The sequence below is a fragment of the Pristiophorus japonicus genome, chromosome 3 (genome assembly GCF_044704955.1).
Source record: "Pristiophorus japonicus isolate sPriJap1 chromosome 3, sPriJap1.hap1, whole genome shotgun sequence".
Classification (NCBI taxonomy): Eukaryota; Metazoa; Chordata; class Chondrichthyes; family Pristiophoridae; genus Pristiophorus; species Pristiophorus japonicus.
The window spans coordinates 80,409,753-80,426,198 of NC_091979.1; the positions used below are offsets into that span (position 1 = coordinate 80,409,753).

Below are 16,446 nucleotides of genomic sequence, written 5' to 3' on the forward strand. Positions count from 1 at the left end.
GAGTTTAGAAGAATGAGAGCTGATCTTATTGAAAACTATAAGATTCTGAGGGGGCTTGACAAGGTAGATGCAAAGAGGATATTTCCCCTCATGGGAATCTAGAATTAGGGGTCAGAGTTTCAGAATAAGGGGTCGCCCATTTAAAATGGAAATGAGGAGCAATTTCTTCTCTCAGAGGGTCGTGAATATTTGGAATTCTCTACCCCAGAGTGCTATGGAGGCTGGGTCATTGAATATATTTAAGGTGGAGATAGACAGATTTTTGAATGATAAGGGAGTGAAGGGCTATGGGGAGGGGGCAGGAATGTGGAGTTGAGGCCAAGATCAGATCAGCCATGATCTTATTGAATGGCGGAGCAGGCTTGAGGGGCCAAATGGCCTACTCCTGCTTCTATTTCTTATGTTTTTAGGATTTTATGTTCTTAAGTGCCCTGCAGTGGTCAAAGAGGCAAATTATTTATCTCTTTGGTTTCGGTGCTACAGGTGGTGTGACAGTGTTCCAGTCAATGTGCCTGCTGGGAAACTAAATGAATAAATATTTTAAAAGTTTTATCTTCGTGTTGCCAACCAAACGTGCAGCCAAGTTTGGAGACTCCAGAGAAAACATGCCTGCTGCTCCTAAACACAGTACAATCCAAATCATTGGACTTGCTGAGAAAGGCTGACTCCATATAGCAGACTCTCCCCTCTACAACGTCAAAGAGCTATGACTGGAGCATCAGGAAAGGTCTCCTGATGTTTGTCAAGCCTTCATTTATTGCGGAGGACAAAAGAGCGTTTACACCCACAGTTTAAGTTCTCGGTCAATCCAAAAAGAATACCAGCAATGAAGTAAAATTCTCTCCCTGATGGTGTTGCTGCTCAAAGTGCATTCTCTTTCATGCAGAAGTTCAGATACAGTTAACCATTATTTTTAATCCAGGATTGCTAGAATATGTACAGATATGTACAACTTCCAGCTTGGCAACCGAATACGACTTTTCAAAGTCATTCTTTGCTGTCAGCCACCACTAGCATCAAGTTCAGCAGAAATTCTGGCCGGAATTTTCTGGGGTTCAGCGAGCGGAGCTGCTGGCGGCTCGGGTGGGAAATTTGATTTTTCAACTTGAGATAACGTGCCTTGCCTTTCCCAATGTCAGGTCTGTCAGCACTGAGCAGACGTGACAGGTAGCTATGGGCGACCCTAGTAAACTCATTGCCATCTCAATGACAGATCATAACAGGCTTTTTTAGCTTACTGTTTCACATAACTTCATGGCCACGGGAATCACCCTGTTCTGCGACCACATTTTCAAGCTGAGGCGGGAGTTCAGTGGCCATTGCTCCAGCTGATTACTTGACAGCTTCAAATGTACAATAAAAGCTCCCACCTGATAGATCATCACTTTCCTCAGCCACATGCTGTTTCTCAGTCCATTTCCAGCACAGATTCTGCAGGCTTTCCACTTTCCACTCTCCTTTCATACTTACCTCATTGGAAGAACTCTCTCACCATTGACAGAATGCTTTTGTCATCTCTACTTCACCTGTCATCTATTCCACCAACGTGGGTGCCCTTTATGCTCTCTCACCTTGGTCCTCAGAATCCGACCATGATCAGCCCCAACACCAACGCATCAGGCACACCAGCAGCACCAGGGACACCAGCAGCACCAACAAGAACACCAACCTTCTCTGCAATTATCTGATGCTGCACAGGACAGAGAGCATCAGCACCCAAGCATATTGCTGCCCAGGAGGCCAGGGATGGCTGCACCATGGCCAGATTTACTTCACTTGACGTTGTACACCCTGGCTGCCACATGATGTGCCACCCCACACCAACACCATAAAGCACCCCTACACTGCTCAAGTTATTGCTTTCACACTCACCACCAATGCGGGGCGTAATATCATGTCTCATCATTCACTGCAACTTACTAAGCCACTTCTAAAGGTGCACACAAATATGTCCAAGGACGCAAAGTGTTGAAAATAAAGATTTTAATATTTGACAGCACATTAACAGAAACTTTGCATGAACATTGCTTAAAACACCCAAATGGCTACCCTTGTACGTTGTTAGTTAGTATGATTGCACTAGGATGAGTGTGAGGGGTGATTAGTGAGATGGGGATGTGAATCTAGATAGAGAGGGATGGGTGGCGGTGCAAGGTAAGTTGGTGTGAGTAAGGATATGTAAGGGTAGGGTTGGGGATGTGATGAGATGCACAGCAGGATGAAGGTTAGTGTGGCTTTGCACTAACACTTCGTGATCTAATGAGATCATTGAAAGGTTTGCAACAGGTCCTCCTGTCAACATTCCTGCTTGTGTCCTCCTGTGCAATGTGCAACCAGGCTCTGTTGATCTCCTGGGGAGATCTCTTCTGCCCATAGGAAGGGAAGAGGACCTCCCTGTGTGCTCCGACTCCCTCCATAAGCATATAGAGGGAGTCATGGGAGACCTGGGTGCAGCCCTGCACCTTTGTGCAGTGTGTGCCAGTGTTTACAGCACTTCAGTGCTGTAGAACACTGACAGCACAAATGTTAAAAGAAAGTGGTCCATGATCCCTTTAAGGACACGTCATGAAGGCATCACCAAACCCACTTCCTCTAACTGAACCGACAAACGTGCTGGGCGGGCTTAACAAGCCCCATCAATTTAAAATCATTTTCCAGAGCGGCATGGAGCCAGCAGTGGGATTGGGACCCACCATATATGTCGCCCGCCCCGGACCTGCCGAGGTGAGTAAAATCCAGCCCTATGTCTCCAGCTGCACCCCATTGTTGTGCGAACTTGTGTCCAAAATACAACAACAAATTGCCAGTAAAGGTTCCATATTTCTAAAAACTAAAACTTGTGGATAAGTTGCAGTGGAAATTTTAAAGGATAAAGCTCGTTTGGCAAAACACAAGGCTTAGAATATTAAACAGATACTAATCATGGATAGATGTCGGCAAACAAGAGGAATGTTGGCATGAATGAGCTGTGCCATTTACGCGGCTTAACACACAAATTCCTACTGACATTCGATCTACCTGTGGAGAGCAGTACCTTCCTGTACATCATGCTGAATCTCAAACCCCAGACCGATACAGTGACTGGAGTGTGGGATTCGGAATGGTGTCCACTAAGTTGCAGAATGCAGTCAGTGCTGGATTCACACCAGCATAAACTTGCCAGTATAAACAGGATATTAAAATCAGTCTGTGTTCCTGTCAGAGATAGATACTCTGAACAGCTACACTTTTATCCGTGAAGGTCAGCAATATTTGTGCTAGTCCATTGTAACTTAATTCAGCTATACTGCCATTGTTCCTACTTGGAATAACTGGTGTCCATATGTCTTGTAAGAGCTGGGTATTCATTATGTTGAGTGTATTCTGAAAATGATGTGGTAGATTGCTAAGGTAGTTTATAGTATTGCTGCTTCACACCCAAATTTTATATTACTGTAGCTGACATTGAGAAAGCTTTAGGAACCAATGTCTGGATATTTGCTGGTTGGCTTACCCTGCAATTTTAGCAAATGGACGCTTATATGGGAAGGTGGCATCACCACAGAAAACAGTACAACGTCAAGTTTCTCTGATGATATGTTCCTGCATGCTCTTCTTTGTAGCTGTGTCAGAATCAACTGTTCCATTTTTCAGAACAGATGGCACTGGCACCCACAGCATGTTTGAAAAGCATCAGTTCAGGTGAAAATGACTGCCTCAGATTTCCACTGCACTACTGGGCTTATACATAGAAACATAGAAAATAGGTGCAGGATTAGGCCATTCGGCCCTTTGCGCCTGCACACCATTCAATATGATCATGGCTGATCATGCAACTTCAGTACCCCATTCCTGCTTTCTCTCCATATTCCTTGATCCCTTTAGCCGTAAGGGCCACATCTAACTCCCTTTTGAATATATCTAATGAAATGGCCTCAACAACTTTCTGTGGTAGAGAATTCCACAGGTTCACAATTCTCTGAGTGAATCACAATTCTCCGAGTGATTTGCTACTGACTTTAGCAGAGGCGTTGTACAAATAGGGTACATAAGAACATAAGAAATAGGAACAGGAGTAGGCCCTTTGGCCCCTCGAGCCTGCTCCGCCGTTTAATAAGATCATGGCTGATTTGATCATGGACTCAGCTCTACTTCCCTGCCCGCTCCCCATAAGCCTTTATTCCCTTATTGCTCAAAAATGTGTCTATCTCCACCTTAAATATATTCAATGACCCAGCCTCCACAGCTCTCTGAGGCTGAGAAGTCCATAGATTTACAACCCTCTGAGAGAAGAAATTCCTCCTCATCTCAATTTTGAATGGGCGACCCCTTATTCTGAAACTCTGGCCCCCTAGTTCTAGATTCCCCTATGAATGGAAATATCCTCTCTGCATCTACCTTGTCAAGCCCTCGCATTATCGTATATGTTTCAATAAGATCACCACATTCTTCTGAACGCCAATGTATAGGCCCAACCTACTCAACCTATCTTCATAAGTCAACCCCCTCATCTCCAGACTCAACCTAGTGAACCTTCTTTGAACATCCAATGCAAATATATCCTTTCTTAAATAAGGAGACCAAAACTGTATGTAGTACTCCAGGTATGGCCTCACCAATACCCTGTACAGGTGTAGTAGGACTTCTCTGCTTTTATACTCCATCCCACTTGTAATAAAGGCTAACATTCCATTTGCCTTTCTGATTACTTGCTGTACCTGCATACTAACTGTTGTGTATGGAGAAAGAATCAGACTGAACACTGTGAGCTCAAAGTAAAGTGTAACCATAGTCTTTTATTGCAGGTCTCCAGAGTGCTTCTCCAACTTGAGAAGCCTCTTTAAATACCTGGTGCTCCCAAGGGATTATGGGATCCCTTGGGACTCCAGTGGATGAGCCCTCTGGTGGCTGTACAATACAAATGCACAGATATAACACTAACTTTTTGTGTTTCATGCATAAGGACTCCCGGGTCCCTCTGTACTGCAGCATTTTGTAATTTTTCTCCATTTAAATAATTTGCTTTTTTATTTTTTTTCCTGCCAAAGTGGATAACCTCACACTTTTCCACATTATAATCCATCTGCCAAATTTTTGCCCACTCACTTAGCCTGTCTGTATCCTTTTGCAGATTTTTTGTGTCCTCCTCACAACTTGCTTTCCCACCCATCTTTGTATCATCAGCAAACTTAGCTATATTGCGCTCGGTCCCTTCATCCAAGTCATTAATACTAGCTTGTAAATAGTTGAGGCCCCAGCACCGATCCCTGTGGCACCCCACTAGTTACTGTTTGCCCAACTGGAAAATGACCCATTTATTCCGACTCTCTGTTTTCTGTTAGTTAGCCAATCCTCTATCCATGCTAATATATTACCCCCAACCCTGTGAGCTTTTATCTTTTGCAGTAACGTTTTATGTGGCATCTTATTGAATGCCTTCTGGAAATCCAAATACACCATATCCACTGGTCCCCCTCTACCCATCCTGCTTGTTACATCCTCAAAGAACTCCAGCAAATTTGCAAAACATAATTTCCCTTTCATATAACCATGCTAACTCTGCTTGACTGAATATGCTTTTCCAAATATCCTGCTACTGCTTCCTTAATAATGGACTCCAGCATTTTCCCAACGACAGATGTTAGGCTAACTGGTATATAGTTTCCTGCTTTCTGTCTGCCTCCTTTTTTAAACAAGGGATTTGCATTTGCGGTTTTCCAATCCTTTGGGATCAAATACAATGGACCAAATAATGATTTCTGATTCCTTGACATAACCTGGCTTCAAAATAAAGTGCGTGCTTGAGATGAATGTCTGCATCTTGATTTTTATCTCCTGGTATAAATCAGTTCTAAACGGTTGTGAAATGGTGCTATTCCCACCAGAATGCTAGTACTCAAATTACCTGGGTCATCTTATTTGCATAAATATTCACCGATTTTGGTGCAGATTTGGACAGGTAGGGAGCATACTATTGGTGAGAGTGGAAGGCTACTTGTTATGGAATTTAAAGGGATGAGGCTAATTAAAAGGGAACTGTCAGTCTAGGGTGTCAAAAATTGTTAAAGCTTTTAGAAGCCTCAATAGACAACTCAATCCATTAACAACTTTTTTCCAAAACTAGTTTATATGGGCAGTAATTAGAAATAGCACGCACGTAGCATAAAGATTGGAAAATTATGTGGAAGATTACTTCTTGCGTCATCATATTTGTAAGCTCTTGGTTGAAACAGACAGAAATTTCCTATGCCAGTCCATTTGTCCACCAGAAATGGATGTCAAAGGTTTCTACCCTTTTTTCTGTGCCATTGCATCTCCTGAACTGGTGTACACACACACAACATGGAAATTTGACTCTTATCTTATAGTAAACTCAATGGTGCTATTAACATTAGCCTTTATCAAACTCATCAGTATCTCTTTGATATTTAAAAAAATAATTAGCTTTGAGCACTGAAAGACTTTTTCCACTTTCAAACAGCTCAATCTTTTCAACAACATACCTTCTATCAATCTGATTTTCTGTAATATTTCAAGGGTACATATTATAAAAGTTGAATTAGAGAAAAGTACAAATCAAAACCTTGGCCTGGATTTTTCAGTCAGCGGCAAAGAGATGGCACTCGTCATTGACCTCGAAGAAAGCTGCCCAAAAGATTTTGCAGGCTCTAAGGCGTTGATTTCCCTTATTCCGATGTCAGTTTCAATCTGGCGCCATCAGTGGGGGATCTGTGGCATCCAGAAACAGTGAAGTCATCAAGCAGATTGAGCAGTCAATCAGATTGAAGAATTCTCATGGATAGCAAACCAGAAAGTAAAAAGTACTGATTGATTATTATTCACTTTTTAATAATTATACAGAGAGTGAAATAAAGATTGGGACATACACATGGGATTAAGGTAGAGGCTGAAATATCATAACCAAACTTTTTTTTTTGAAGTAAAAATTAATCTTTACTATTTTAAAAAATCTATGGAATTTTTAGCATTGAGGGAATGACTCCACATATAAAGCATTAGTTTTTCAGTGCCAAAGAGGTTGTTCAACAGTAATTATGACTTAGTGTGCTGTTAAAACCTTTGTTGCATCTCATTCAACAAGGCTTAACTTTTTCAATGGTTTTTATAACGAGAATAGTGCGTAAAAAGTTGAAGTTCATGTCAAATCACTAATTCTGCATTGATTGCATCTGCAAAAACTGCAACAATGCACCCTGTGGAGGAGCAGGGTATCACTGACAGCAACTTCCGATTTCCACTTTTAACTGCGCATATGTGGACACCAGAAGTTGCTGTCAGTTTTACACAATAATGACAGCGAACACTGACAGTTTTGCTGTCATTACAACTGCAAATTTCAGACTATTGCATTATAGATTGGATGTAGAAATACTAGCGGAGTCCTTCATTTAACAATAATGACATCATATAAAATGGATGCTGTCTATCAAGTGAACTGATAAGTTAATACATGGTGTTCAATTTAGATTTAAACAAATGTCACATTTAATTATAACCTGAGCCTTTTTGATAAATGTAACCTTATGAAGTGCTTGAAAAGAAAACTACTTAACTTGTACACTACATTTTCTTTGTTGCAGGTGGTTCCTGTATTTAGTGTTTGTTTTTTTGCTGGGAGCTGTTTGTACAAGGGAGGCACTCAGATATGATTTCATGATAGCTGAAAAGGTAAATATATATGTTGTTTCACTTAGTCTAAGCTTCCTGCTTTGTAAATTTTCATATGCAGTCTGATAACGGAATAATGCAGTGTTACCATGGTGACGCTCATATTAGAATACATTCTTAATGCAATATAAGATTCTGTGAAGCAATTTTTTTTCACTTCAGCTATTACTTTCTGCTGTTCGATTATGTCAGTGTAAATAAAAGGATTATATGGGTTGTCCAGCATACCGTCACGGGCATCAATTTCTTCAATATTCTAGATGATTAAATGAAGCAAATGAACACATTACTAAAAGAGCAAGGTATTATCTAGCTCTTTTACCATGGTAGGCACAAGCTTCTTTCCAGTGGGTTCCTTCAACCTCTAGCATAAGAGCATATAGTCAGCATGACTTCCTAGGCAACAGCAGAAATGTTCGTCAAGATCTCATACAAAATCTTACAGTTGAGGGTAAAATGAATGTTTATTTCTACGATCAGGTATATTGGTCTTTTAGTAACTGATATCCCTTTACATTTTAATGCTTTGGCAGTACTTGGGCATTAAAGAACTTCGACATCTCACTGTTGACGGTGTTCGTTTATTCATTTCAAGTAATCAATATCTATCTATAATGTATTAAAAGTCTTGCATATGTAACAGTTATTTGCTGTAACAATTAATTTTGACACTATTTTTCCAGCATGCTATTTCCATCATGGTTTTTTGTCAAAATTTTTTGTTAAACTTCAAGTTGCCTATTAGTATATTGAACTGTGATTTGGTCCTCCTCGCTGAGCCTCCACCTTAGTATTATAGAAATATAGAAACATAGAAAATAGGTGCAGGAGTAGGCCATTTGGCCCTTCTAGCCTGCACTGCCATTCAGTGAGTTCATGGCTGAACATGCAACCTCAGTACCCCATTCCTGCTTTCTCGCCATACCCCTTGATCCCACTAGTAGTAAGGACTTCATCTAACTCCTTTTTGAATATATTTAGTGAATTGGCCTCAACAACTTTCTGTGGTAGAGAATTCCACAGGTTCACCACTTCTCCTCATCTCGGTCCTAAATGGCTTACCCCTTATCCTTAGATTGTGACCCCTGGTTCTGGACTTCCCCAACATTGGGAACATTCTTCCTGCATCTAACCTGTCTAAACCCATCAGAATTTTAAATGTTTCTATGAGGTCCCCTCTCATTCTTCTGAACTCCAGTGAATACAAGCCCAGTTGATCCAGTCTTTCTTGATAGGTCAGTCCCGCCATCCCGGGAATCAGTCTGGTGAACCTTCGCTGCACTCCCTCAATAGCAAGAATGTCCTTCCTCAGGTTAGGAGACCAAAACTGTACACAATACTCCAGGTGTGGCCTCACCAATGCCCTGTACAACTGTAGCAACACCTCCCTGCCCCTGCACTCAAATCCCCTTGCTATGAAGGCCAACATCCCATTTGCTTTCTTAACCGCCTGCTGTACCTGCATGTCAGCCTTCAATGACTGATGTACCATGACACCCAGGTCTCGTTGCACCTCCCCTTTTCCTAATCTGGCACCATTCATATAATAGTCTGTCTCTCTGTTTTTACTACCAAAGTGGATAACCTCACATTTATCCACATTATACTTCATCTGCCATGCATTTGCCCACTCACCTAACCTATCCAAGTCGCTCTGCAGCCTCATAGCATCCTCCTCGCAGCTCACACTGACACCCAACTTAGTGTCATCCGCAAATTTGGAAATACTACATTTAATCCCCTCGTCTAAATCATTAATGTACAATGTAAACAGCTGGGGCCCCAGCACAGAACCTTGCAGTACCCCACTAGTCACTGCCTGCCATTCTGAAAAGTCCCCATTTACTCCTACTCTTTGCTTCCTGTCTGACAACCAGTTCTCAATCCATGTCAGCACACTACCCCCAATCCCATGTGCTTTAACTTTGCACATTAATCTCTTGTGTGGGACCTTGTCGAAGCCTTCTGAAAGTCCAAATATACCACATCAACTGGTTCTCCTTTGTCCACTCTGCTGGAAACATCCTCAAAAAATTCCAGAAGATTTGTCAAGCATGATTTCCCTTTCACAAATCCATGCTGACTTGGACCTATCATGTCACCTCTTTCCAAATGCGCTGCTATGACATCCTTAATAATTGATTCCATTATTTTACCCACTACTGAGGTCAGGCTGACCGGTCTATAATTTCCTGTTTTCTCTCTCCCTCCTTTTTTAAAAAGTGGGGTTACATTGGCTACCCTCCACTCGATAGGAACTGATCCAGAGTCAATGGAATGTTGGAAAATGACTGTCAATGCATCCGCTATTTCCAAGGCCACCCACCTCCTTAAGTACTCTGGGATGCAGTCCATCACGCCCTGGGGATTTATCGGCCTTCAATCCCATCAATTTCCCCAACACAATTTCCTGACTAATAAGGATTTCCCTCAGTTCCTCCTCCTTACTAGACCCTCTGACCCCTTTTATATCCGGAAGGTTGTTTGTGTCCTCCTTAGTGAATACCGAACCAAAGTACTTGTTCAATTGGTCTGCCATTTCTTTGTTCCCCGTTATGACTTCCCCTGATTCTGACGTTTGTCTTTACTAACCTTTTTCTCTTTACATATCTATAGAAACTTTTGCAATCCGTCATAATGTTCCCTGCAAGCTTCTTCTCGTACTCCATTTTCCCTGCCCTAATCAAACCCTTTGTCCTCCTCTGCTGAGTTCTAAATTTCTCCCAGTCCCCGGGTTCGTTGCTATTTCTGGCCAATTTGTATGCCACTTCCTTGGTTTTAATACTATCCTTGATTTCCCTTGATAGCCACGGTTGAGCCACCTTCCCTTTTTTATTTTTAAGCCAGACAGGAATGTACAATTTTTGTAGTTCATCCATGCGGTCTCTAAATATCTGCCATTGCCCATCCACAGTCAACCCCTTAAGTATCATTCGCCAATCTATCCTAGCCAATTCACGCCTCATACCTTCAAAGTTACCCTTCTTTAAGTTCTGGACCATGGTCTCTAAATTAACTGTTTCAATCTCCATCCTAATGCAGAATTCTAATATATTATGGTCACTCTTCCCCAAGGGGCGTCGCACAACGAGATTGCTAATTAATCCTCTCTCATTACCCAACACCAAGTCTAAGATGGCCTCCCCCCCTAGTTGGTTCCTCGACATATTGGTCTAGAAAACCATCCTTTATGCACTCCAGGAAATCCTCCTCCACCGTATTGCTTCCAGTTTGGTTAGCCCAATCTATGTGCATATTAAAGTCACCTATTATAACTGCTGCACCTTTATTCCATGCACCCCTAATTTCCTGTTTGATGCCCTCCCCAACATCACTACTACTGTTTAGAGGTCTGTACACAACTCCCACTAACGTTTTTTGTCCTTTGATGTTCTGCAGCTCTACCCATATGTGATACTAATCTATTTATTATACTGTACTTCTGATGGGCTGAGCTGATCATGCAATCAATTCCAACTTTGTTTTTTCCCAGCCACAGCTCCCAGGTCCATTGCAGCCCTACCCTGTTTCTGCTGCCTGGTTCATTCCCACTATTGCCTCCCATTGTTCTTGCACTAACCTTTTGCTCTGTTTGAATTTGTTGTCTACTCTGCAGTCCCCCCAAGATACTGTAGAACCCAGCTCCACCCCTTCATTGAGCCATATACCAGATCCCAACCCCTACCCATTGCACCTAAATCGCAAGACCCCTCTCCTAATCCTTTTGAACTCCTGCCCCCAGTACTTATGCAACCGTGATCCACCTTCCCATTCTCAGATCTCATGGCCTCCATTCCAGTATCTCAAGCCCAGGACTCCATCTCCTCATTGCTTTTAGATCCCTCGCACCATTCCTAGGTGTCAGCCTTGGCTCAGTCGCCTGACCCACTGTCACCTTTGAGTCAGAAGGTAAAGGGTTTAAGCTCACCCTAGAAACTTGAACACATAATCCAGGCTAACACTTCAGTGTAATACTGAGAGAGTGCTACACTGTCAGGAGTACCGTCTTTCAAATGAGACATTAAACTGAGGCCCTGGCCACCCTCTCAGGTAGACGTAAAACGTCCCGTGGTACTTCTGAAAGAAGGGTAGGGGAGTTCTCCCAGTGTCCTGGCCAGCATTTATCCTTCAACCAGCACCACTGATGACATATGTACATTCAGGAGAACCTTATAGAATATGTTGGTCGTGGATTTTTCAGTTTTTCCACCCAGCCAGGTAAACGAAATCTAAACTGTTCTGGAGAATTTGACATTTTTTGCGTGCATCATATTGAGGATTTCAGGATTTACATGTCAAAATTGCTGAATTAAGTGCAAATAGTGTAATCAGACTTCCTGTCAATATGCTTTTTCTCATCCTGCAAATTTGAAAGTGGATCACTGATTACTCTAGTTACTCTTACAGTAAGTTTAATTTTTCAGTTTTACTGAGGAAGTGAGGTATAAACATATTAAAAATGAAAAAAGGCCACTTAAAATCTTCATGGAATTCTAAAAACAAATGAAAATTAAGTACCTACTTCAAAAGATTTGAAAGCCCTTATGGTATTATATTGTGAAATGTACTTGTGAAGCTTAAAGTGCTATAAATGGTTGATAGTCGATTAGACTTTGCAGCATGTACAAATTTATTTGCACACAATTGTGTACAAATAATGTAGCTATTAATAGAAGGCCAATGCATATAAAAAGATGCAGAAAATATTTGGAATAATTGCATTGCTAATCTACCATATGGACTTTTGTGTGTTATAGGTTGCCTTGGTGGGGTTTCTCTGGTTATTAGGGCTGTACATTTCCTCTTTAGCTTCCTGCATGGGAGGCCTTTATGGTGCACCCAGAATCCTTCAATGCATTGCGCAAGAAAGGGTGATACCTGTACTTGGGTTCCTGGGAAATGGGGTGAGTATAACCCATCACTATGGTAACATAACAGATAATGATTAATGGAGATTTGCAGTAGTATATAGGAATTATTTCACAACAATAGCATAGAGATTATTATATGGCAAAATATTGAATATACAGGCCAATAATGTGGTTTTGGCACAGATGTACCAGGATCGTTGGTCTTTGGACTGACTCCACACTATAATTTGAGGTCATCTCTTTAATATATTGCAATATTCCTGGTGCACTGTGCATAATGTGCTGAGAGCGCCTAAAGTGAGGGATGGGTTATCCATCGCCAGGAGGTCTAACAGGTTTGTTGATCAATCATTTAGCTGTTCCCTGCTGATGTGGGGTGAGGGGCGGTGGGGGGGGGGGAGGTGGGGCGGGGAGGTGGGACGGGGGGGTGAGGGAAATGGCTTCAGCAGCACATACGTATGAACAGCTCCATTTAGTGAAGCAACTTTGGAGGTTGTTTTCCATGAGTCCTGCAAAGAAGTCTTTTTTGGAGGTGACTGCCACGATTTCATGCAGGCCAGTACCAAAGCTGTCTTGATGGCAGAAAGAGTAAGTGCTTTCTCCCCTGTGCTTTGAATTTACTGTGGAAATGGTTTCTTGAGCTCACCGCAGAATGGAATAAACTTCCTTGTGGATTGGTAGTCTGTGTAGCTTTCTTGGGCCTTACCAGGCATGGATTGTGTTGGTCTTTATACATGAGAGGCAGCATAATGGTGGGTCCTACTTGATTATTTAACATTATCCTACATGACATGCAATGGGTGCTGAGCAAACCTCTGGCCATTTGGGACCCTGATCCCCTGAGTGCCCAACCTATGCATTATTGGCCTCAGAAACATAGAAACGTAGAAAATAGGTGCAGGAGTAGGCCATTCGGCCCTTCGAGCCTGCACCACCATTTAATAAGATCATGGCTGATCATTCACCTCAGTACCCCTTTCCTGCTTTCTCTCCATACCCCTTGATCCCTTTAGCCGTCAGGGCCATATCTAACTCCCTCTTGAATATATCTAACGAACTGTCTTCAACAACTCTCTGCGGTAGAGAATTCCACAGGTTAACAACTCTCTGAGTGAAGAAGTTTCTCCTCATCTCGGTCCTAAATGGCTTACCCCTTATCCTTAGACTGTGACTCCTGGTTCTGGACTTCCCCAACATCGGGAACATTCTTCCTGCATCTAACCTGTCCCGTCCCGTCAGAATTTTATATGTTTCTATGAGATCGCCTCTCATTCAGAGTTTAATCTCTTTGACAAATAGCTCACAGGCATTGCAGGCCCTGTGTAGAAATAAATTTCAGATTCATCAATTTCATCAAATTAGATTAATCAAATCATCAATGACATTTAATGACAAGCGCAGAATAAAATTTGACATTGAAAGAAAGTTATAGTTCATTTTATTCTGTATTAATTTACTCTGGCATATTCTAAATATAAAGGACACGTTGATACATTCCATATCTCTGTGTGAAGGATTTCATTTGCCAAATCTCATCAGTGTAAAGTTTATTCGGAAATATACAGGTGCAGCCAGAACAACCACACATATTGATGTTTTGCTATGGGACCAGTTTAAATCTCTAGCTTTGTGACTCATTGCTACCATAAATGCACCAAGAATATAAATAATGACCAATGCCAGCATACCCGTTGACCACTGAATGCTAGAATCAAAGAGGAAGCTCTGTGCTGCAGCTCCTTCCTGACGTCTGATTGTGTTTATTCAATTAGTTAATCGCCTGTGTCATTCTTCATTTAGAAAAATGTTGGTTTGGAGTATTTTGGCATATTAGTCTTACTTTTACATGAAAACCATGTGTGCTGGTGCAGTTTGTAACGATGTTCTTCTGTGATATCATCGCTCCAGTATTTTAACTCTTCTATTATTGTATCCACGTACATAATTAAATAATGGGACTCTACTAAACTGCCCAGTAGTTGATTTCAAGCATTCATTATTTATGAGGTAATAATATTCTTAAATTTACTTTTCAGTAATTCAATTAATGTCCTATAGTCTTGCTTTCCTGCCTTAGTACCTGCCACAAATAAGTCGGAACTCTGTAATGGCTTCTGGCAGACTTGGGAAAGCTGGAAAAAACGTCACAAAAATCACTTTATAGCTATTTTGAAATATAATATGAGGTAATATCATTCTTATTTCCACTAGTTGGTTAGCTTTGAATGGTGGCCAATGAGTTTACTGGAAAATGACACTCACAACCAACCAATTACTTGTCTCAACAGTGCCACTCAATATTTTTAATTATATAAAATATATAGATAGAATATATGTGTGGAGAGGTATAAATGTATATGACATGAACAGAATAAACAATTTCATCATGACTTTTTTCTAATTAGAAAAGTAACCCTCTCTGTATGCCATCTCTTGCATGTTGTGGTATGAGATTTGTTTCAATTTAATGACTTCTATGCAGTCCAAAATGAGGAACACAATCTTTCAACAGTTAATAATCCCAATTTCAGCATTGATTATTATGTTGTGTTCATACTAATGTCTATTTTAATTATGTTGTGAAAGAGTGTATGTGTCTCACTATGACACTTTCATCTGCAGGCACAGCCGAAAATATCAGAGCTCCTGTTCTGTATCATAATAGTTTTTTATCCATTGTGAAATCATCTCCCTTTAAACTCATTATAATATAGAATCCATCATAAAATTTGAAGGAACTTCGAAATAATTCTGGAAGAAACAAAACTTAACTGATTGCAATAGTTTTCTTCACATGTGCTACTGAGAAGTCCTTGCAGGTAGTTTCTGTTTGCCCAGTGTTGGGGCGTGCACACAATGGGCCCAAGTTTGCCCAGGAGTTGCTCCATTTTTTGGGGAGCAACTAGATTTTTTTTGAATATCTTAAAAATCGCAATTTTGCCCATTTAATTTGCTCCAGTGTAAGTGAGTTCGTTAGTTTTTTTTTTTAGCTTAGTTCTTTTTTCAAAAGGGGGGTGTTACCAGCCACTTACATCTGTTTTGGCCATTTAAGCAAGTTTAGACAGCTAAAAGTTACTCCAAACTAACTTAGGCTAGCATATGTGGGCACTTGTGGCCGCACAGAAAAACCTTGCAGTGAGTTAAGAAATCAGCGCAGGTAGCCAGAGATGGTGGGGGGTGGGGTGGGGGGGAATGGGAAGAGAGAACCTTGCAAAGCACTAAACATCTTCACAACAACATTAAAGAAGCATAAGTACATTTAAAGCTCCAAGCACTAAACAAAGTAGTACATTTAAAGCACCAAGCACTAAACAAAGCACTAAACAAAGCACAAAAATAAGCATTCAATAACAAATAAAAAAATACAAGGAAGCTGAGAGGACCTGCACCAAGACTTACAAAGCATTAACAACTAGATTAAAAATGGATTGGTAAACTAGAAAATGCATTGTAGCATGTCCTGTAAATAAGAGTTTCAGCCAAACTATTTTACAGCTTCCTTTTGAAAGCAGATAGAAACATAGAACATAGAAATACAGGGCCCAAGTTTCGAGTCGCACCTAGAACGGCGCAGTCCCGACCTGGACGCCCGTTTTTCACGCCACAAAGTGCGCCTAAAAAAACCCTCCGTATTCTCCATCTCCCTGCAGGTCCTCTGGCCCTCGGCGCAGTGCAGCACGAGCTGTGGGGGGGCGGAGCCAGGTCCCTGCGCTGAAAACAGTGCCGGGACCTCTGCGCGCTACAGTGGGCACGCAAGTGCAGTAGCTCCAGGCGCCCGAAACTGTGTGGGAGGGGCCCGAAGCACGCAGCCCCTAGCCCTGGCCGAGCGACCTCACTGGGGCTGCGTGAATAAGGCTCCTCCCACGCCCTGCTCCTGCTTCCTCCCGACCCGACTCGACTCCCGCTT

At 41.7% G+C, this 16,446-nt stretch overlaps 1 protein-coding gene across 8 annotated transcripts in view; it reads left to right on the top strand.

The window, feature by feature from the left end:
- The window catches only part of slc12a8 (solute carrier family 12 member 8), a 250,883-nt gene that overhangs the window by 169,159 nt on the left and 65,278 nt on the right, over positions 1 to 16,446 (top strand). For all 8 annotated transcript variants that reach the window (XR_011592652.1, XM_070875493.1, XM_070875494.1 and 5 more), the window contains exons 9-10: positions 7,581 to 7,668; positions 12,426 to 12,572. Coding sequence is in view for 7 of the 8 variants with exons in the window: in XM_070875493.1 (XP_070731594.1) it covers positions 7,581 to 7,668; positions 12,426 to 12,572 (235 nt within the window). In the remaining variant the exon portion in view is untranslated. The remainder of the gene's footprint in view (positions 1 to 7,580; positions 7,669 to 12,425; positions 12,573 to 16,446) is intronic.